Source organism: Heterocephalus glaber, unplaced genomic scaffold (assembly GCF_053883595.1).
Source record: "Heterocephalus glaber isolate CG9 unplaced genomic scaffold, H.glaber_assembly_v1.0 deba00001561, whole genome shotgun sequence".
Lineage (NCBI taxonomy): Eukaryota > Metazoa > Chordata > Mammalia > Rodentia > Bathyergidae > Heterocephalus > Heterocephalus glaber.
Window position 1 is genome coordinate 14246963 of NW_028258349.1, and position 21509 is coordinate 14268471.

Below are 21509 nucleotides of genomic sequence, written 5' to 3' on the forward strand. Positions count from 1 at the left end.
AACCACTGAGCTAAATCCCCGGCCCTAAGAGGTATAGTTTTGATATGAGAAGACTTTGAATGATAAAAATTTTACTCTGTTAGAAAGATAAAAAGAGAGATAATGACAGATTAAAAAGCTTCCTCATGTTGAGTGAAAGCCTGTGGAGGTAATTTTTCAAAAAAATGTATATTTGCTTGTTGATTTGGTAAAAGCCCATGCTGTTCCTTCTAAAAGCTCCCTGTTGAGGGCCAGGGATTTAGCTCACTGGTGCTGGTGCCTGCCTTGAAAGCGCGAGGTCCCGAGTTTGATCCCTGGTACCAAAAAACAAACAGTAAAGGGCTGGGGATTTAGCTCAGTGGTTTTGCCACCTGCCTCACAAGTACAAGGTCCTGAGTTTGATCCCCGGTACCAAAAATAAAAGCTGCCTGTTACTCAAAAGACTCAAAAATATGTATGGTTGCTTATTAGTTTGATGGAGCTCAGATTGTTCCTAAAGTGAAAGTGCTTGAGAGACTGATTTGTGTTGCAACAGAGTTGATATGGGAGAAAAAGCATCAAAACCCACCCCATCAAAATGTTTGTTAAGGGGTGGGGATTTAGCTCAGTGGTGCTGTTGCCTGCCTCACAAGTGCAAGGTCCCGAGTTCGATCCCCAGTACCACAAAAAAAAAGTTTGCTGGGGCTGGGGATTTAGTTCAGTGGTTTCGCCACCTGCTGCACAAGCGCAAACACCCAAGTTCAATCCCTGGTACCAAAAAAAAAAGTTTGTTAAAAAAAACTTTAAAAGAGACTATACAGGAGACTATGGAGTAAAGCTGACCCCCCAACCCAAGGTTAAAATTCTTTGTGAAATAAATTGGCCTTCCTTTGATATGGGGTGGCTGGACAGGGGAACAATTGAAAATATACATAAAATAATAACCAGAGATGGAGAATGGCCAAGACACTCTCTTTAATCCTGAGGCCACTAAAAATCAGCACATGGTAAATGCTATCTTTGTAGGCCAAGCCCAGGGAGACTTCAGGCACAAACTACAAAAGTTAGAAGGTTTTGCCAATATAAATGCAACCCATCTCTTAGAGGTAGCCACCAAGGTGTATACTAACCGAGGCTGGAAGGCAAAATGGGAGGCTAAGTAGAGGCTCAAAAACAAAAAGGATCTGTTGAAGACAGTGCTTACAGAGAAAAAGACAGAGATCACTAAGAGACAAAAACACAGACATAAACAAAACAGGAGCCAAACCAAGCCGGGATCTGCCAGTCAACCAAAGTTAGATCAGGATCAGTGTGCACAATGTAAAAAGTATGGGCATCAGAAAAATGAAAGTCCAGCAAATGATGACAGAGATAATAAAAATTCCAAAACTAGGAGATCACCTGCTAAAGGCTATCACTCTGGGAGAAACCAGACAGTGGCCTCATTAGACTAGCAAGAACTAAAGTGTACAAGGACTAAGCCAGACTGGCTCCATTCCCTTTAGGACCCCCAAAGAGCCCACAGACATATAGGGGGCCAACTGATAGACTTTATGGTAGACAGCAGAGCCGAGCATTTGGTGATGACACAACCTATTAGGTCATTATCCCCCCCAAAAAATATATATGACTATTGTAAGAGCCACTGGGGTTCCAGAGAAGAGACTATTTTGCCTACCTAAAAGATATGTTATAGCGGGGCAAAAAGTGTACATGGACTGGCACACGAGATTCCCAGGGTGTAAACTAAAGACAACCCACAGGGCTAGCTGTAAATCAAACATAAGTAATAGGGCTGGGGATTTAGCTCAGTGGTTCTGCCACCTGCTTTGCAAGTGCAAGGTCCTGAGTTTGATCCTCAGTACCAAAAAGAAAAAAAGTAATAATAGACCTAATCCTGGGAGCAACTCCAGTTCAATTCACTAATACTCCCTCCTCTCGGAAGCCATACTAAACATTCAAGGACATTTAAAGTGGCTCTTAGAGCATGGGATCCTGGCTAGATGCCAGTCATCCTGGAACACCCCATGCCTGCCAGTACGTAAGTCAGGGACACATGAATACAGACTAACATGGGACCTATGTTCTGTCCAGATCTGTACATACTAATGGGGCTTACTCCAGCAAGTGCTGCCCAGTTTACTCATTGGACTTGAAAGATGCTTTTTCTGTTTTGCCTCTTGTGCCAGTCACCCAGCCCATCTTTACATTTCAGTGGGAAGATATCATCACAGACACAAAAAACACAGCTGCCCTGGACTGGGCTTGCTCAAGGGTTTAAAACTCTCCCACACTCTTTGGAGAGGCACTGGCTGTGGACCTCCAAGCTTTCATCACATCAGGGGACAGCTGCACCCTGCTGCAGTGTGTAGATGACCTCCTTCTGGCAGCCCCAGTCTGAGGGGACTATTAACAAGAAACCAAGTGTGAGGAACTGAAAGTGGAAATAAGGACTGAAATGTATAACGGATGTTGGGAAATGGGAAAGGGAACAAGGGAGGAAGGGGGGAGAACGGAAGCAAGGGATGAGAAAAAAAGTGACAATAGGGCCGGGGATTTAGCTCAGTGGTTCCAGCGTCGGCCTCGCAAGCACAAGGTCCTGAGTTTGATCCCTGGTACCAAAAAAAGGACTAGCCACCCCCAAAGTGCTGGGCCCCAGGTTCGTAAAACAATTCCATCAGGGACCTCACATGGGAAAGACAGCATTAAAAACATTATTAGATCACCATTTCTATGTGCCGTGGTTCGGGGTGTTTACGAACGATGCTTAAGCTGTGCCCCACACAACCCAAGGCCAAGGCCCACCCGGCCCCCAACTATCCAGGAAGCAGCTGCCCCATGTAAAAACTTGCTTACGGGGGATCAGGGATGTAGCTCAGTGGTGCTGCGCCTGCCTCTGAAGCACAAGGTCCTGAGTCTGATCCCCGGTACCAGAAAAAAATAAAATAAAATAAAATAGAATAAAATAAAAATACTCCTATTAAAAAAAAGCATTTATTTCAAAAAAAAAAAAAAGCATTTGTTCCTAATAGGAAAATAAGCAAAAAATGTAAATAAGCAATTGCAGACTCAATGGCCAAAAAAACATGAAAACATCCTCATGCTCAGGGAAATGCTGATTAGGAACACAGGAGTAACACATCCACTAGATTAGGGAAAAATCAAGAAACCTGAAAATACCAAGTGTTAGTGGGAATGTGGACCAACAGACCTGGTGGAGAGAATTGTACAAGTAACCTGGTACAAATACTCTGGAAGACCATCAGGCATTAATAAATGCCTGCCCCGTACCTCAGCAATTCCACTCCCAGGAATTGGCCCTCCACCTCCAACAGTTTCTCATCTGTAGACCCAACCCATGGCAGATAAAAAATATTCAGAAAAAAAGACCTTTTTTCAGTACTGGGGATTGAACCCAGGGCATTCACCCAGGCTACATCCCCAGCTCCATTTTTAAATTATGAGATAGGGTCTTGGTTAGGATCTAAATTACCCAGATTCTCAAACTTGAGAGCTTTCTGCCTCAGCCTCCCATAGTGCTGGGATTACAGTCAGAAGCTATCATGCCTGACTTAGATCTTTTTCCTTGTCATTCTTCCCTAAACAGTACAGTAGAACTACAGTAAGTCCCCGACTTATGAATATTTGAGCTGTGAACTTTCAGAGATGCAATTGGACCTTACATTCTGAACATTCCTAGATGCAAACAAATCTTGGAAGTAGCTCACGTGTCTTCTGGACACTGTCACAGTTGTGCCGCTGTGTGGTTACTGTACAGTGCGACAGTGTACAGTAGTACAGTGCTCAGTCAGAGCCCAGGATGTTTGGAAACAAGAGGAAAAGCAGCAGTGATTCAGAGGGGACTGCTAGGAAGCACAAAGCAATGTATATTGCATATTTGTGTTAAAGGTGTCTAAGACTCACTTTATCAGATTTACGAATGAATCTGACTTATGAACTTCTCCTGGAATGGAACTCATTCGTATGTCAGGAACTTACTGTATTTATAAAGCATTTACATTGTGATGAGTCTTTTTGTGTGTGTGATGAGTCTTATAAGTCACCTAGAATGATTTGAAATACGTGGGTAGATGTGCATAGTTCATATGAAATTGCTGTGCCATTTTATACAAGGAACTTTGGCATCTAAAGATACTGGACTCCTAGAATCAACACCACACACACACCAGGGTGATGGTGAGCCCTAAAGAAATGTACACACAGCCGGGCGTGGTGGTGCACACCTGTCATCCCAGCACTTGGGAGGCTGAGGCAAGAGGACTGCAAATTCGAGTCTAGCCTGGGCAACTTAGTGATGACTTAGCCAGAACCTGGCTCAAAATAAAAACTAAAAAAGGGCTGGAGTTGAAGCTCAATGTGAAAGTCCTGGGTTCAATCTCCAGTATTGAAGGCCTGGGGATTTAGCTCAATAGTTCTGTCGCCTGCCTCGTAAGTGCAAGGATCTGAGTTCGATCCCCACTACCAAAAAAAACACAAAAAACAAACCCTCAATCCAGTACTGGAAAAAGGAAAGAAAAGACATTGAGAGCAAAAACAAGCCTCAGGAGGGCTAGGGATTTAGCTCAGTGGTGCCACCGCCTGCCTTGTAAGCAGAAGGTCCTGAGTTCAATCCCTGGTACAGAAAAACAAGCTTCAGGAGACTCCTGATATGATATACTTATTTTTGTTGTTCTGTTTTTTGTTTTTTGTTTGTTTATTTTTTTTGGTACTGGGGATCGAACTCCAGACCCTGTGCTTGCGAGGCAGGCGGCGGAACCACTGAGCTAAATCCCGGGTCCTATTTTTTGTTTTTTGAGACAGGATCTCACCATGCAGTCCAGGCTGGCCTTGAACTCCCAACAATCTTCCTGCCTCAGCCTTCTGAGCGCTGGCATCACAGGCATGCATCACCATGCTTGGCTGATACACTTCTTTTCTTTTCTTTTTTTGTTTTTGGTACTAGGGATTGGACTCAGGGCCTTTCGTTTTCAAGGCTGGCACCAGAACCACTGAGCTAAATCTGCAGCCCATCACTAGAGTACTTTGTGGGGGGGGGGGTACCGTGATTGAATTTGGGTCCTTGCGCTTGCGAGGCAGGTGGTGGCACCACTGAGCTAAATACCCGGTCCCTGCTAGAGTACTTTTGATGCAAATGCCAGATGGCATTTCACTGCCTTTGTAAATATTTCCATGTTTTTCTCTAAAAGATAGTCTTGGAGGCCAGGGATTTAGCTCAGTGGTTTCGCCGCCTGCTGTGCAGGTGCAAGGACCGGAGTTCAATCCCCGGTACCAAAAAATAAATAAATAAATAAATAAATAAATAAATAAATAAATAAATAAATAAAAGATAGTCTTGGCCAGGCATGGTGGCACATGCCTGTGATGCCAGCACTCAGGAGGCTGAGGCAGGAGGATCAGTCTGGGAAACATAGTGAGTTCAAGGCCCACCTGGACTACATAGTGAGACCTTGTGTCAAAAAACCTAAAAAGATAAAAACTCTTGTTTTGGTTTGTTTTCTGAGACATGGTCTTGCTATGTAGGTCAGGCTGGGCTTGAACTCACTATGTGGCCCAGGCTGGCCTCAAACTTGTGGTGATCCTCCTGCCTCGGCCTCCTAAGTGCTTGGGATTGCAGATGAGCACCACCATGCCCAGCTGAAAAAAAAGATTCAAAGCTCTTAAGGCACACTAATACCTGAATGTTACTGTCACACCTAAAACATGAACAGTAGCTCTATAATATCGTCATCAAGTGTTCAGTCTCCATATTTCCAATTGTCTCATTAATGTGTTAAAATTGTTAGGATGTTGGGAAATGGGAAGAAAGTGTTCAAATGGGAAGGGGAACAAGGGAGGAAGGAGGAAGAAAGGAAGGAAAGGACAAGAAAAAAATGGAAATAGAAGAAAAACATGGAAATGGGAGGGAAGGGGTCTTGAAGAGGGAATGAGACAAAATAAAATAAAATTTATTTTAAAAAAAATTATTAGTGATCTGGCCAGGGATTTAGCTCAGTAGTGCCACTGCCTGCCTCACAAGCACAAGGTCCTGAGTTTGATCCCCAGTACCAAAAATAACAAAAAAAAAACTATTAGTGATTTATTTGAATCGGAATCCAAATAAAGTGGACTCATTACATCTGGATGGACATATTCTGTTCGTTTCTTGCAATGCTGGGGCTTGAACCCAGGCCCCGGCCCCTGCTAGGCCAGTGTCCTACCGCTGAGCTACACCCCAGCCCTCGGGTCCCTTCTGTCATCTCTTTCTCCCCCTTCAGAGGTTTTCTGCTGGTGCCCCTGGTTGTTCATCCCAGACGACAAGCAAGCCAATGTCCCGGAGACTGGCATTAGATCTCGATGCCCAGTGGATGCAAGCTCAGTTTCCCGGTGAGATGATTCCTGGGAGAAGTTCGACATATCTATCAGCAGGAGACACATGCTGTTTGGCAGTCTGCATTTGTGATGTCCGAAGCAGGTGCTCGGTACCCACATTCACTATGCGAGTGAGCAGTGCAAAAGTGGGGATTGGCCCAGTATAGTGGTGCACACCGGTAATGCCAGCACTTGGGAGGCTGAGGCAGAGGATCACCACGAGTTCAAGGCCAGCCTGGACTACATGGGGAGTATAAGACCAGCCCAAACCCAACTTACATAGCAAGACTCTGTCTCTCTCTCTCTCTCTCACACACACACACACACACACACACACACACACACACAAATACCTGATATGTAAACATGACCCAATTGGACACAAGTGTGCTTGACAACTAAGCCACAGGAGGCAGAGCAGAGGCCTGAGCAGCCCGAGGAGCTGGATGTACAGAGCCTCTGGTGATACAGAAGCAACATGGCCACACAACCTGTCCTGTGAGCCACTGCAGTACCAGCAAGCTGTCCTGGGGACTCTGAACTCCTTCCATGAAAAGCTCATTTGAGGTGACCTTGGCCATAGCCTCATCACTGGCACTGGCACCCAGACCCCTCTGAAGCTACCGAGTGAACACCAGCCTCCAGGTGAACCACAGACATTTACTGGTTTCTTATGCTCTGCTCAAGGAAAGGTAGTATTATAGATGGCTAAGTTAAGTAGAAATATTTTTTTCCCACCGGTACCAGGGATCAAAGTAGGACCTTGTGTTTGCAAGGCGGGTGTGGTGCCTCCGAGCTAAATCCCTGGCCCTAGTTAAATAGAAATATTATAGGCAGTCAGATAGGGCTAGGCCCTCAAGACACTAAAAGGTAAAACACATCACAACCTTGGCCAGAGACACATCTATTAGAGACCAGGCCTCAAGATAAAGACAAGATGACCAGGCCTGCGTACTTCCTCAGAAGATAAACACCAGGAAGGCTGGGGATTTAGCTCAGTGGTTCCGCTGCCTGCCTCGAAAATGCAAGGTCCCGAGAGTTCGATCCCTGGTACCAAAAAAAAAAAAAAGATAAATACCAGGCCTAATGAAGTCTTGATAGACATCAGTCACCCCACGGGTGACCAAAACCTCCAGACTCATCATTTCCTAAGAAATTCTGTGCTCTTTCCATGCACCCTTGTTATGTGACTTGTTTCCCCATGGATCACTATTTCCTAAGTGACTATGCCCATAACCTGATTGGCTAGCCATAGCTGTAACCCACATTGTACTCATGTGGGTTTTGCTCTATAAAACTTCTTCTTTTTGTTTTTTTGGTACTGGGGATTGAACTCGGGTCCTTGCTCTATAAAACTTCCCTGTAGAGTGGGGGCTACCCCACTCAGATTCCCCTCCTGCCTCTCAGGAGCTTTCCTCTCAATAAATCTCTTCCTACTCTTAACCTCCGTTGTTCCTAGAATTCGTTCTTCAATTTTAGAGAACACAAACTCTGTATCAGACATCTAACAGCTTAGGAGATATGATATTTTCATATTTCTTCTCCTGCGTCAGTAGAAAACACCTAAAATAAGGGCTGGGGATTTAGCTCAGTGGTTCCAGTGCCTGCCTTGCAAGCGCAAGGTCCCAGGTTTGATCCCTGGTACCAAAAAAAAAAATTACAAATTTTGACAATGGAGCCAACACAATTCAATGGGGGAATATGTTGTTTTCAACAAATGCTGGGACAATTGGGAGTCCACATGTAAACAAAAAAAATCTAAGCCGGGCTCGTATCTCACAAAATACACAAAAATTAACTCAAAATGGATCAAAGACTTAAATAGAAGAATGATCAATTTAGAAGGAAACATAAGAGAAAATTGTAACCTTGGTTTAGGCAATAGTTTCTTATATATATCGCCCAAACTATAGGATAAAAGAAAAAATAGTCAGACATAGTGGTGCACACCTGTAATTCCAGCACTCAGGAGGCTGAGGCAGGAGGATTTCTATGAGTTTGAGGTCAGCCGGGGGTACATAATGAATTCAAGGCCAGCCTGAATTCACAGCAAGACTCTGTCTCTAAAAACAAAAAACAAACAAACAAAAAGATAGATATAGCTACATATTAAAAAGCTTCACAGGGCTGGGGATTTAGCTCAGTGGTTCCGCTGCCTGCCTTGCAAGCAGTTCGATTCCTGGTACCAAAAAAAAAAACCTTTATAGTGCAACTGATATCATAAAGAAGGTGAAAGACAACTCCTAGATCATAGAATAGAGAACATACTTTATAATCATATGTCTGATAAGGGACCGTATGATAGTTGATTTTCTATGTCAACCAGCCAGACCACAGTGCCCGCATAGTTATACAAGCACATTTGAAGCCTTTTTATTTTCTATTTCTTTTCTTTTTTGGTACCGGGGATCAAACTGCTTGCAAGGCAGATGGCGAAAAAAACTGAGCTAAATCCTCGGCCTTTATTTCTTTTTTTCAAGACACAGTTTTGCTACTTAGCCCAGGCTGGTTGTGAACTCAAGATTCTCCTGCCTCAGCCTCCTGAGTGTGCACACCCGAATTGTGAAGGCTTATTATTTTTCTGAGAGTCTTAAACTGTGTAGTCCAGGCTTGCCTCAAACTCATGAACCTGACATTGCAAATATGAAATAAACCTTTAAATCAATAGATTTTGAGCTGTGCATGCCTCACAAGCTCAAGGTCCTGAGTTCGATCCCCAGTACTGGAAGAAAAAATAGACTTCAACTAAATCGGATTACCCTCAATAATATGTGTGGAATCCAATTCATAGAAGGCTTAAAGAAAAAGGCTGAGCTCCCTTCCAAAAAAGGAAATTCTTCTAGCAGCCAGCCTGCCCTCAGACCGGAACTGCAACATCAGCTCTTTCCTGGGTCTCCAACCTGTGGGCTCACCCTGCAGGTTTTGCATTTGCCAGCCCCATAATTGCATGAGCCAATTCCTTGAAATTTCTCTGTGTATATGTGAGATAGATATCCAGGCATGTTGGCACATGCCTGTACTCTCAGTGCCCAGGAGGCTGATGCAGGAGGATCACTGTGAGTTCCAGCCCAGCCTGATGCTGGGGATTAAACCCAGGGCCTTGTCCATGCTAGGCAAGGGCTCTCTCACTGAGCTACATCACCAGCCTTGAACAAAGAATTTCAATAGAAATATCTTGAAAGAAGCTATACAAGTGACCAAAGAGCTCATGAAAAGACACTCTGTACCATTAGTTGCTAGGAAAATGCTAATCAAATCCACAAGACCCCACTCCACACTCTACGGTGGTTGTAAGGAAGAAGACAATGTGTTTTGGTTGTTTGTTTTTTTCTTGCTACCGGGTATCGAACTCAGGACCTTTTGCTTGCCAGCCAGGTGCCAGCACCACTGAGGTAAATCCCCGGGCCAAGACAATGAGAAGTGTTGGCAAAGATGTGGTGAAACTGAGACACAAGCACTGCTAATGGGAGTTGAAAACAGTGTTGCTGCTTTGGGAAAATGCTCAGCAGTTCCTAGAAATGGCACACTTTGGGTGACCAAGAAATCCTGCTCCCAGGTAACCCTCCAAAAGGAAGGAAAGCAGGTCCCACAATAGCTTTCCATAAAGGCTCACAGTGGCATTCCTCAAAATAGGTGAAAAGTGGGGACAAGCTGGGACGCTGGCTGATGAATGCACAGACCCATACAGTGGATCCACTCAGCTTCAGAAAGGGATGGGGTAGTGGGCGTGGGGCCCACACTGTGACAGCGCTCTAGGAGTCTGCGGTAGGAGGACTTCAAGCCAGAATCCTGCCTGGGATCTCAGGGAGGCTCTTTCTCAAAATTTTAAAAAATTAAAAAGGGCAGGGGATGTAGCTCAGTGTCAAGGCCCTAGGTTCAATCCCCAGGACTGCAATAAATTAAATTAATTAAATTTTTAAAAATGAAGAAGCACTGATATGTGCTATAAGCAGACATTGTGGACAAACCCTGAAAATGTTACACTGTTTTTGTTTTTGTTTGAGATTGGATCTTGCTAAATTCCCCAGGATGTCCTTGAACTTGCAATCCTCCTGCCTCAGCCTATGGGATTATAGGACTACATGAGCCCCTGTGGTGTCAATATTATGCTAAGTGACAGAAGCCAGAACAACGGGCCACATGCTGCATTTATTCTGTGCATACGAAGTGCCACAGAACAGCGAATTGTACAGAAAGTAGATTGCTTTGAACTGGGAGTCTGGGATGGGAAATGGAGGGGTGGTTACTAATGGGTATGGAGTTTTTAAGGTGATAAAAATGTGCTAAATGGGCCGGGGATTTAGCTCAGTGGTTCCGGCACCTGCCTCGAAAGCGCAAGGACCTGAGTTCGATCCCTGGTACCAAAAAAAAAAAAGTGCTAAAATTAGGTTGCAGTAACGACGCCAGGATCCCATCAACATACAAAAACCACTAAACTGCACACTTCAAATGGGTAACATGGTGTTTTATTTTGCTTTCTTTCTTTGAGACAGGCTCTCACTATAGTTCAGCCTGGCCTTGAGCGCACTATGTAGCCCAGGCTGGCCTTGAACTCCCTGAGATCCTCCTGCCTCTGCCTCCTGAGTGCTGGGATTAGAGGTATGCACCACCACGCCTGGCTAAATGGGTAACTTGGATGTGAATTATTCCTCAATAGAGCTCTTAGTGAAAAACCTACAAGGAGAATTGAAACATCCTATTGAAGTTTCTCTGAAGGAAAATTTAATAAGGAAAAGTATCGCACTACGTATCAGTGTATTTCAACAATGTTATAGTAACACAAAAATAGAACAATGGCAGACAAAAGGAAGCCTAGAAATGCACCTTATCATATTGGAGATTTTTTTCGGTGTTTGGAATCAAACCTGGAGCATGGTCTGAAGCAGTCTACCACTGAGCTACACCCCAGCCTGCTGAAGAATTTGGTGTGCAATTAACAAGTCAAAACAATCCACAAGTTGCACACGTTTTATAATCCTAGCACTCTGGGAGGCTGAGGCAGGAGATCACAAGTTCAAATCACCCTGGGCTAGGTAGAGGACGTAGTTCAGTGTGAAGGCCCGGGTTCAGTCCCTAGTATAGCAAAAAAAAAAATAAAATTTCGGGTTGGGAGCATAGCTTAGTGGTAGAGCACATGCTTAGAGTAGCATGCACAAGGCCTTGGGTTCCATCCCCAGCGCGCAGAAAAGAAAGAGGGGAGAGGCACACAGAGGGGAGGGGAGGAAGAAAAGAAAAAATTATAGTAATTAGCCCCCAAGGTGACCTCTCACCCCTAACTGCTGGTGTTCCCTCCCTTCTGTGGTCCCCCCCAAGCTGTACCAGGGTGGCACATGTGACTGGAGAATATGGCAGAAGCGGTGCTGTCACTTCAAACTGGTTTTAGGAGACCCCGTAGCTCCCGGCTTGGGCCCCGCCCTGCTTCCTGCGCTTCTTGAGCTTCTTGCGCTTCCTGCGCTGGATCCTGGTGCAGCCTCCTTTCCTCAACTGCGCAGGCATCCTGGCCGCGTGCCTGCCCCACGCAGGGCTGTGCAGTGATGCACTGGCGGTGTCCCAAGGCCTGGACTCCCTAAGAAGGTGCACACGCCACCACTAGATGATGCACACCTGAACGCGCGTTGTCGTGCTCTAATAAAACTTTATGAATACTAAGATTTGAATTCCATATAATTTTCAATGTTATGAAATAATCTTTTTTTTTTTTTTTTTGGTACCGGGATCAAACTGGGGTCCTTGCGGTTGCGAGGCAGGCAGCGGAACCACTGAGCTAAATCCCCTGCCCGAAATAATTTTTTTTTTCACTTTTTTTTAGCTATTTAAGAATGGAAGCCAGGCTTGGTTGTGCACACCTGTAATCCCAGCCCTTGGGAGGCTGAGGCAGGAGATTGCTGCGAGTTTGAGGGCAGCCTGGGCTACATAGTGAGACCATCTCAAAAAGCGAAGAAAAAAACCACATTATCAGCTTATGACCCCGGGCTATGCACACAGCCCAGTTTAGCTGAAGCAGAACTTAAAGGAGAACAAGTTTTTTACAGCCTTGGGCAGGACCCCCCTCCACAACCAGGTCTCACACACACACACCTTCCCCTGTAGCTGTAACTCCTTGTTCTGGAACAGATAAAACTGGCCACTATGTCCTGTGAACAAAGGTTATGTCATCTTGTTCTCACAAGATTCACAAGGCTCTGTCTTCTTTCAAGGCTAAATTACAAAACTATCTGCCTTTGTCCTGTTTCATATAAACTCGCCTGTTACGTCATTAGAAAGACCAACCCCTTCAACTAAATGTATAAAAACTGGAGCTTCTCTTTTGTTCTTTGCTCTTCCTTTGGATATTAGTCCACTTAGCCAGTGTTTGCCTAAAACCTAAGTGAATCCTCCTGTTTCCCATTGGTCTCTCCTGTCTCTTGGATTCTACAACATACCCACTGGCTTCCACAGGATGCAATGGCACTGAGCGCTGCGGGAACTTCCTGAGATGGTGTGAAGTAGCCAGTCACAGGGCCACACACCTATAATGCCAGGACTTTGGGAGGCTGAGGCAGGAGGATTGCCAGTTTGAGTCCCAGGGCAACTTGTGGAGATTCTATCTCAAAATAAAAAAACAAAGCAAAACACAAAAGAGGGCTGGGGGTATAGTTCAGTGGAAAGGCCCTGAGTTCAATGAAACAAACCAACCAAGTAAAACAATAAATGTTTGTTTTTATAGGGCTGTGTTGGGGGTTAATTTATTATGTAGCCTTAGATAACTAATACATTCGCAGACTGGATGAGGAAGCAAGTGGCAATCACATGGTGTCCACAAATATGTTTTTGATCTAAGGCACAAGCGAATTTAAAAGGGATGGAAAGTCTGCATTGAGACATCACATGGTGCCCCAGTAATATGTACAATTTTTGTGTTCTGTGTGGCAGTTAAAAACAATAAATATAAGGAAAAAAAGGATGGAAAGGTATATGGAATGTAAAAAGTAATCATAAAAAATGTTACTTGAGGGGCCAGGGATGTAGCTCAGTGGTGCTGCACCTGCCTGGCAAGCGCAAGGTCCTCAGTTCAATTCCCAGTACTGCCAAAAAGAAAAAAAACAGTTACTTGAGACAAGGATCCTTATGCAATGATGTGGAGTCAGTAGATGATATATATATATAGCAGGTGTAAATCCGTGCTAATGAGAAATGTGTGACAAAATTATAAGGATAAATAGATGTTTTAACAATTCTAAGTAAAGATTTTTTTTTTGGTACCGGGGATCCAACTTGGGACCTTGCGCTTCCAAGGCAGGCGCCGGAACCACTGAGCTAAATCCTCGGCCCTCTAAGTATAGATTTTTAACACCCTTTTTTCAGTACTTGGTTGAACAACTGTATAGAAACTGGCAAGCACTAGGCCCAGGCTGATGGTGCACACCTGTAATCCCAGTACTGGGGAGGACGAGGGAGGAGGATCACCATGAGTTCAAGGCCAGCCTGAGCTCCATAGTGAGCTCAAGGCTATATAGTGACTCTGTCTCCAAAAAGAAATTGGCAAGCATTCAGAGACAGGAATACTATCACCTAACACCCTATCTCTCCATCAAATAAATTAGGTTATGCTGTTTCAAGCACACTTAGAAAATTCTCCAGGGCCGGGGATTTAGCTCAGTGATTTCACCACCTGCTGCGCAAGTGCAAGGACCCAAGTTCGATCCCCGGTACCAAAAAAAAAAGAAACGAAAACTCTCCAGAGTAAACTGGGCATGGTGGCACATACCTGTAACCTCGGCACTCTAGGAGGATGAGGTGGGAGAACTGCAAGTTGAAGCCCAGCCTCGGCAATTTAATGACTTAGCAAGACCTTGAATCAAAATGAAAAGTGAAAAATGGCCAGCATCCTAGGCATAGTAGTGCACGCCTATAATACCACTCAGGAGGTTGAGGCAGGAGCGTCATTGGGAGTTTTAGGCCAGCCTAGGCTACATAGTGAGACCCTGCCTCAAGTAAACAAAACAAAACAAACCACCACCAACAAAAAAAGGACTGGGAATGTAGTTTAGTGCAAAGCCTGTAGTTTGAGCCCTCGTACAAAAGGTGGTGGTGGGGGGAATTTCCCACAGTAGATCATTTGCTAGGTCATAGAACCAATTTCAAATAGTTACAGAAATTAAAATCATCAAAAGCATGACCTCTAACTATAACGGAAAGAAGCTAGAAGCCAATCCTAAAAGGACACTTAGGAAGTTCCTAAATACAGAGAAATTAAGCAACATATTTCTGGATGACCCCTGTGTGTCAAAGAGGAAATCCAAAGAGAACTGAGAAAATTTCTTGAGCAGAATAAAAATATAAACACAAGATATAAGAATGTGTGGCCTGTAGCTAAGCCAGTAATGGAGGGAAGCTGGGATATTTAAATACACATTAGCAAGGATGAACGATCTAAAATCAACACCGACCTTCCACTTTAAGAACTAGAAAGAAGGGCTGGGGATTTAGCTCAGTGGTTCTGTTGCCTGCCTCACAAGCACAAGGACCCGAGTTCGATCCTCAGTACCAAAAACAAACAAACAAACAAACAAAAAGAACTAGAAAGAAGAGTGAATCAATCTCAAAGTAAATACAAAAAAAGGAAACAATAAAGATCTGAATGCAAATTAATGAACTAGAAAATATAAAAATATTAGCAAAAAATCAGTGAAGGCAAGTTAATGGCTTGAAAAGATCAACAAAACAAGTATACTTTAGCTTGACTAGGGACAAATGACAGAAGACGCAAATCGGAGACCGAGAATGAAGAAAGGAAGAATACTAGTGACATAGAGAAATTAAAAAGAAGCTGGCTGTGGTGGTCCATGCCTGTAAATCCAGCACTCTGAGAGGCTGAAGCAGGAGGCTTTCAAGCACGGAAAACTGATACACTATTGGCTTGGACTCTGGAAACACTTCCTGCCAAGGACTTTCCGTTCCTGTGCCCCAAAGCCCCTTAGCCACCTTGCCCAGCAACCCTTCAGGTCCCACCCATGTACGCCACCTTAGCTAGAAAACTGAGATAGGTTGGAACCTTTGAGCCAGCCAATAGGGAGAAGGTCAGCTACTCCCCACTGTTAGGACATACAAGGAACCTATTGCTGCAGCTTGGTGTGCCTGCCACCTCACCTTAGGGGTGTAGCACGCTCTCTGGCAGAAATAAACTTGCCTTGTTGAGATTTCTTGGTGTCTAAGTGTTTTATTTCTCCACTGACAAACTAAGTCTGGGGCTTATTGCCAGCACATGTTAGAGCCCAGCCTGGCCAACTTAGCAAGATCCTCTCTGATAATAAAAAATAGAAATAGCTAGGGTTGTATCTTAGCACAGAGACCCTGGGTTCACTCTCCAGTCTGCAATAAATAAATAAGCAAAAATCTTGGACAAAATATTAAGAAACTGAATTCAGCCTGTGTATAGAAATGATTGTACTCATAATTAAGTAATATTTAAACCCAAAATACAATGTTGGTTTAGCAACAGAAAATCAAATTGTGTATAAAAAGAAAACCACAGGGGGCCAGGGATTTAGCTCAGTGGTGCCACCACCTGCCTCACAAGTACAAGGTCCTGAGTTTGATCCCCAGTCCAAAGCGCACATACACGCGCGCGCGCGCACACACACACACACACACAAACACACGAAAATCTCAACAGATACACTAAAATAAAATCCAATCTATGGCCATATCACCCTGAATTCAGCCGATCTCGTTTGATCTCAGAAGCTAAGCAGGGTTGGGCCTGCTTAGTACTTGGATGGGAGAAAATCCAGCATCCATTCATGATTAAAAAAAAAATTTACACCAGGTGTGGTGGCACATGCCTGTAATCTCAGCACTTGGGAAGCTGAGGCAGGAGGATTGTCATGAGTTCAAGGCCAGCCTGGGCTACACAGTGTGTTCAAGGCCAGCCTGCACTGTATAGTGAGACCTTGTCTCAAAAAAACAAAACAACAAAAAAAGAAAACTACAAAATATTAATGACAGAAATTTTGAGGATCAAAATAAATATATATTAAGTTCATAAATTATAGGATTCAATATTGTTAAGATGTCAGGGCCAGGAATTTAGCTCAGTGGTTCCGGCGCCTGCCTTGGAAGCTCAAGGTCCTGAGTTCGATCCCCAGTAACAACAACAACAAAAAAGATATCAGCTCTACCGAAATTGATTTATAGAGTTGATACAATGCTAATAAAAACCCAGCAGACTTTTTTGGTAGAAACAGAAATACAATTTTTAAACAAATACTAATTTTTAATAAATACTTATTTTTATTTTTTTGTTATTTATTTAAAAAAATTTTTTTGTACCAGGGATCAAACTCAGGACCTTGTGCTTGTAAGGCAGGCAGCAGCACCACTGAGCTAAATCCTTGGCCCACAAATACTTATTTTTAAAAATAACAATGGGCCAGGCCCATTTCAGGTGGTGGTACACTCCTCTAATCCCAGCACTCTGAGAGGCTGAGGGGGAGGATTTCAGCCAGCTTTGGCTGCATGGTGAGTTTAAGATGAGCCTGAACTACATAGCAAGACCCTGTCTCAATAAAACCCAAAATGCAGACAAAAGCCTCCCACATACCGACTGTAGAGTGGTGGTGAAAATCAGGAATTCACAGCAGAGGCTGTCCTCTAATCCACAAACTCGTTCCCCTGTTCTGAGTCATGCCAACAACGTCTCACATGTCACTGTATCATTTGAAACCTTTCCCCTAGGGATAGCTTTAGGAAAATGCTTGAAAATATTTATAAGTAATTAACACAGCCAAATAAAAACTCATTCAACATGCACCCAGGAGCCAGGCACAGTGGCGCATGCCTGTTTTCCCCAGCACTCTGGGAGACTGTGGCAGGAGGATCACAAGTTCAAGACCAACCAGGGTGATTTAGTGATTTAGTGAGACTCTTGTCAGAAAGAGAGGACAGAGAGACTGAGACAGAGAGGGATGTGGCTCAATACAAAGGCCCTGTATTCAATCCCCAGTACTGCAAAAAATCAACAATAATAAAAACAAAACAAAACAAAACTCTCCCCTGAGGACTAGGGAATCCAGACTTTCTCAGGTCCCTATTGTGGGAAGGAACCTGTCCCAAGCTCGGCCAACCCATTCCTGGACCGGGTGGGGGAAAGGAACCGCCCAGCCCGAGTCCCGGCCGGGCTAGAGTCAGGGACCCGCCCGCCTGTTCCCACCGGGCCACTGTCACATTCAAGCGGAGTCCAGCTTCCCGCGCTCGCATTAGTTAAATTGACAAGGCCCATGGCGGCCGCCAGGGGGCGTCAGTCGCCTGCTGCACCAGCTCTGGGCACAGAGCCCGGGACGCCCCCACCGAGGCGCCGCTCGGCTCGCAGGTTCCGGAAAAGCGGCCGCGAGCCCCGACCTGGACTTCAGGGTGGCGGCGCAGGTTCGGGGCTCTGCGGAGCGCGCGCCCAGGATGCCAGGCTCGGGGCACACGCTGGCCCCGGCCCTACAAAAACCACCCCCCGGCACTAGGGGGGCCCAGGGACTCCTAGAGCCTTGAGTCGCACCTGATGTGGGGTCTGAGCTCGAAGACCCCGTCCCGCCCGCCGCAGTCACCCGGGACCTGGCGTGGCCGCGCGCATCCCGGGCCATCGCGTCTGCCCCGGGGAGGCGCAGGTGGGGACCTGTCCCCACGCGGGGCCTGGCCCAGCGGTGACGCCAGCGGGGTTCCCAGCCCCTCCCGGGACTCTCCAGGGTGGAGCCAGGGGACCGCGGTTCGAGAGAGACAGCGGGAGAGGCCGGACATCTGCTCGAGCGGGCTGGGTCCTCGGGTGACCAGGACGATGGCCGCCTGCTCCCCCCTTTTTTCCCCAGGGACCCACTGTGGCCACTGTTGACCCAGATGTGGTGCACCCGGATGTTCGGAGCCCCTCATGGCCCCAGAGGCCGGCACACCAGCCACCACCCACCTCCGCGGGTGGGTTGGCTCAGAGACCCGGCCAGCGTACTCCCTCCCCACACCCGGGCATTTGCCCTAACGGTTCGGGTTTGAAACCCGCTTCACACAGCAACTCCCTGAGAGACCCCGAGTCACTGTCCCCACTACTCCCCTCCGGCCGGGCCACTGAGGATAGAACCCAAGTCTTTCCCACTGTACGTTGCATCCCCTGCCCCTAGAATGAATGAATGAATGAATAAATGGTATAAATTTTCAGACCGGACCTGGGCCTGGTGACTTAGGCCTGTAATCCCAGCACTATGGGAATTCAGGTCCAGCCCGGGTAACTCTAAAATAAAATAAAAGGTCGGAAATATGGCTCAGAGTGAAGCATATAACTAACAGCTAAATTGCCCAGCCTGGGTTCCTCCAAGATATCTCCAAGAGTTACATTTGCTTCAGCCTCCCAGAGTGCAGATTTACAAGGGCACCGCCTCCCCTGCTGCCTGGAATGTTTTGAGACTCAGTTTGCTCATATAGGAAGGGGACACAGCAGAGAAACTGCACGAAAGCACTTTATTTGCCATCCCAGGCTCCGTCCCCGCCCCCCCCAGCCAAGCAGGCTCCCCTCAGACCATCGTCACCGACTGCAGCTGCACGTCACCGGCCACCTCCAGCAGCCTCACATTCCCCATGGGCAGCCGGTGACGGAAGTGGTAATAGATGGTGTCCTCGACCACCGCCTGCAGGGAGGGACTCGGCTTAGGATCCCGGGGCCCAGGACGCAGTCCAGTCAGTCACAGAGCTGCAAGTGCTGTGTGGCCTGGACATCGCCCACCTCCGAGCCTCAGTTTCCTCAGTAACGAAAAGGTGATTAAATGTTAATTCTTTGTAGGTTTTGTCTTTTCCTGCACTGGGAATCAGTCAGGACTTTGCACTTGCCAAGCAGGCACAGATTCACTGAGCTAGCTCCCCGGGCCTTGTGGGTTTTAATTTTTACTCTTTATGTTGGGAGGGGGTGAGAAAAGGTCTGGCTATGTAGTTCAGGCTGGCCTCGAACTCACTACATATGTACCCAGGATGGCCTAGAACTGGGCACAATCCTCCTGCCTCAGCCTCCCAGATGCTAGGATCACAGGTGTGCACCACCGTGCCCGGCTTGGCTAATGTTCCTTGTAACAGGATCAACTGAGGCTCCTGTTCTGCACAGTACAAACGTGCTCTTTGAATGTGGGCTTGGTGTGATTGTCATCATTTCCGTGTCACAGCCCCCGGATGCTCCGCGGAAGCTCAGGGCCCGCACTGGGGCGGTGGAAGCTGTCGCCTCCGCGCCCCGCTAGGCGGCGCATCTGGGCACTGTCCCCACCCTCAGCAGAGCCCGGACGTCACGCGCCCAGGGCAGGGACAGGGTCTGGATGCTGGATCTGTGACCAGCCCACCCCCCCGGGGACACCCGCTCCTGGCCCTCACCTTGAAGCCGTCCTCGGTGGCGATGAGCAGCAGGTCGAAGGGCTGCCCCCGCTGGAACGGAAGCCCCATGCCGCGCTCCTCACGGCCCCATTTTCCACTGGCCTTGCTGTTCAACACGACCACAGCCTCGTCCATCCGCGGGTTGAAGTGCAGGGCGGTGTCCGAGTCCTGCCCCTCGCTGAGCAGCAGGTTCACGTGGAACCTGGGGGACAGTGGGCCGCAGGGCTCAGCAACCACCAGGCCTGGGACCCTCACTCCCCGTGTCCCCAGCGCCCCAGGTACAGGGACCAGGACAGATCCCACTGCCCAGAGGGGAGGCTGGACTCATGGCCTCGGGTCCCAGGTCCCCAAGGCAGCCAGAAGGTCCCGGGAGCCACACACTTCTGCCGGGACAGAGTCCCTGTGCTCGTGGCCAGGGTGACCAGATTTCCAGGGAACCCCAGGTCCCGGGGACCAGGAGCCACACTTCCTGGGACACAGCTAATTCCAGGGTCCCCCAACCCCAGGAGGCCTCAAGTCCCACACCCAGGAGGTCACAGGCTTGGCTGGCAAGGCCAGCTGTTGCTTGGCACAGCCCTGGCCCTGTAGGCTCCTTCCAGAGTCCTGGAGTCTCAGAGCTGGGTCCTTAGGGACACTTGGGGACCAAACTACACGGTCGGGGGGCAAAGAGTGAGTGCATCATACTCAGAGTCAGAAAGGCCCTGGGATTCCAAGACTCTGCTGGCCACAGATGGCCCAGGGCTGCTGTCTCTGGCCTGCAAGGATTGGGGGTTATTTGAGCCTGGAGCCCCCACCCATCCCCTGTCCTGGGGTCTCACCTGCTGGCATTCTCAGGGACAGAGCCCCGAATTCTCATCACACTCCCCGCATGGACAGTGTCAGGCAGTGAGATCTTGTGGGGAACATTCTGCAAGGTTCAAAGTGGGGAGACATTGAACCGGGGGCGCAGGGAAAGGGACGCCATAGGGGAGCCCCTGGGACAGGAAATGCCAAGATGGAGCTGAGCACCCAGCAGAAGAGGAAAGGGTCCCAGAGAGGAAGGAAAGAGAGGCCCAGACAGGAAGAGAAGCAAGAAATACAGAGAAAACTGGTCCAGGAGAGAAACTGGGAGGAAGCCCAGGCAGGGGATGAGGCCCTTTGGGATAGGGTGGGACAGCGCCCCCATCCACTCCCTGAGCGTCCCAGCCTCGGTCCAGGTCCCCACCTGGCCTTGAGCACTCACCAGGCTCCCTGCCATGGCTGCACAGTGGACAGCAGCGGTGTGGCAGAGAGCTGCGGGGGCCCCTCAAGTAAAGGTGGGGTGGGGCCTCTGACTCACCCTGCCTCTTCCCCCTGCACCCACGCCTGGCACAGACCCTGGCCCTGGGGCAAGGCGGGCAAGGCGGGCAAGGCTGGGGCAGGTCTTCCTCCTGCCTGGCCCTGCATTTGCTGAGGGGCCCCGCTGCCCTGCCCCATCCCTGAGCGGGGAAGAATAGCGATGCCCTGCTCTGCTGCCTGGCCCACAGGGGCTGCTGCTGGGTGCACTGAACTTGGGGTGTGGAGCTGCCCTGGGCTGCAGCCCCAGCCCCCCTCAGCCCCCCGCCAGCCCCCCAGGGGTGTCACAGCCACCACAAGAGCAACAGTCTAGACTTGGGCTCCCGTGCTGTGTCCCTGTCCCCACAGCATCCCAGGCACATGATTGGTGCTCAGGGACTTGGGTGAAATGAGAGAGACAAAGGAACAGCGCTCTCCCCGAAGCCTCTGGGTCCCCAGATGTGCAGGCGTGGCTGACACAGCTGAGTGTGCAGGGCGTGGTCACTCTGTCCAGTGACAGC

General features: G+C 47.6%; 2 protein-coding genes across 11 annotated transcripts in view; both read right to left on the bottom strand.

The window, feature by feature from the left end:
* The window catches only part of Capn12 (calpain 12), a 32908-nt gene extending 14262 nt beyond the window's left edge, over window positions 1-18646 (bottom strand). For 9 of the 10 annotated variants that reach the window (XR_002387513.2, XR_015443082.1, XR_002387514.2 and 6 more), the window contains exon 1: window positions 17855-18646. The gene's annotated coding sequence lies outside the window, so the exon portion shown is untranslated. The other variant, XM_087191120.1, reaches the window with a different exon arrangement.
* A 136-nt stretch (window positions 18647-18782) lies between these two features.
* LOC101711963 (galectin-7) lies at window positions 18783-21109 on the bottom strand. The gene is made up of 4 exons (XM_004859063.3): window positions 20918-21109; window positions 20514-20602; window positions 19696-19897; window positions 18783-18968 (listed from the first exon to the last, which is right to left on the bottom strand). The coding sequence occupies exons 1-4, from the start codon at window positions 20930-20932 to the stop codon at window positions 18855-18857; spliced, it is 420 nt and encodes a 139-aa protein (XP_004859120.2). The 5' UTR covers window positions 20933-21109; the 3' UTR covers window positions 18783-18854.
* Window positions 21110-21509: the final 400 nt, after the last annotated feature.

Bases quoted from the DNA above. Each gene is read 5' to 3' on its own strand.
- LOC101711963 (XM_004859063.3), bottom strand. The intron at 19,898-20,513 runs GTGAGACCCCAG...ACTGTCCCCCAG, and splicing joins GTCCCTGAGAATGCCAGCAG to GTTCCACGTGAACCTGCTGC. The intron at 18,969-19,695 runs GTGAGGGCCAGG...CCCTCCCTGCAG, and splicing joins CCACCGAGGACGGCTTCAAG to GCGGTGGTCGAGGACACCAT.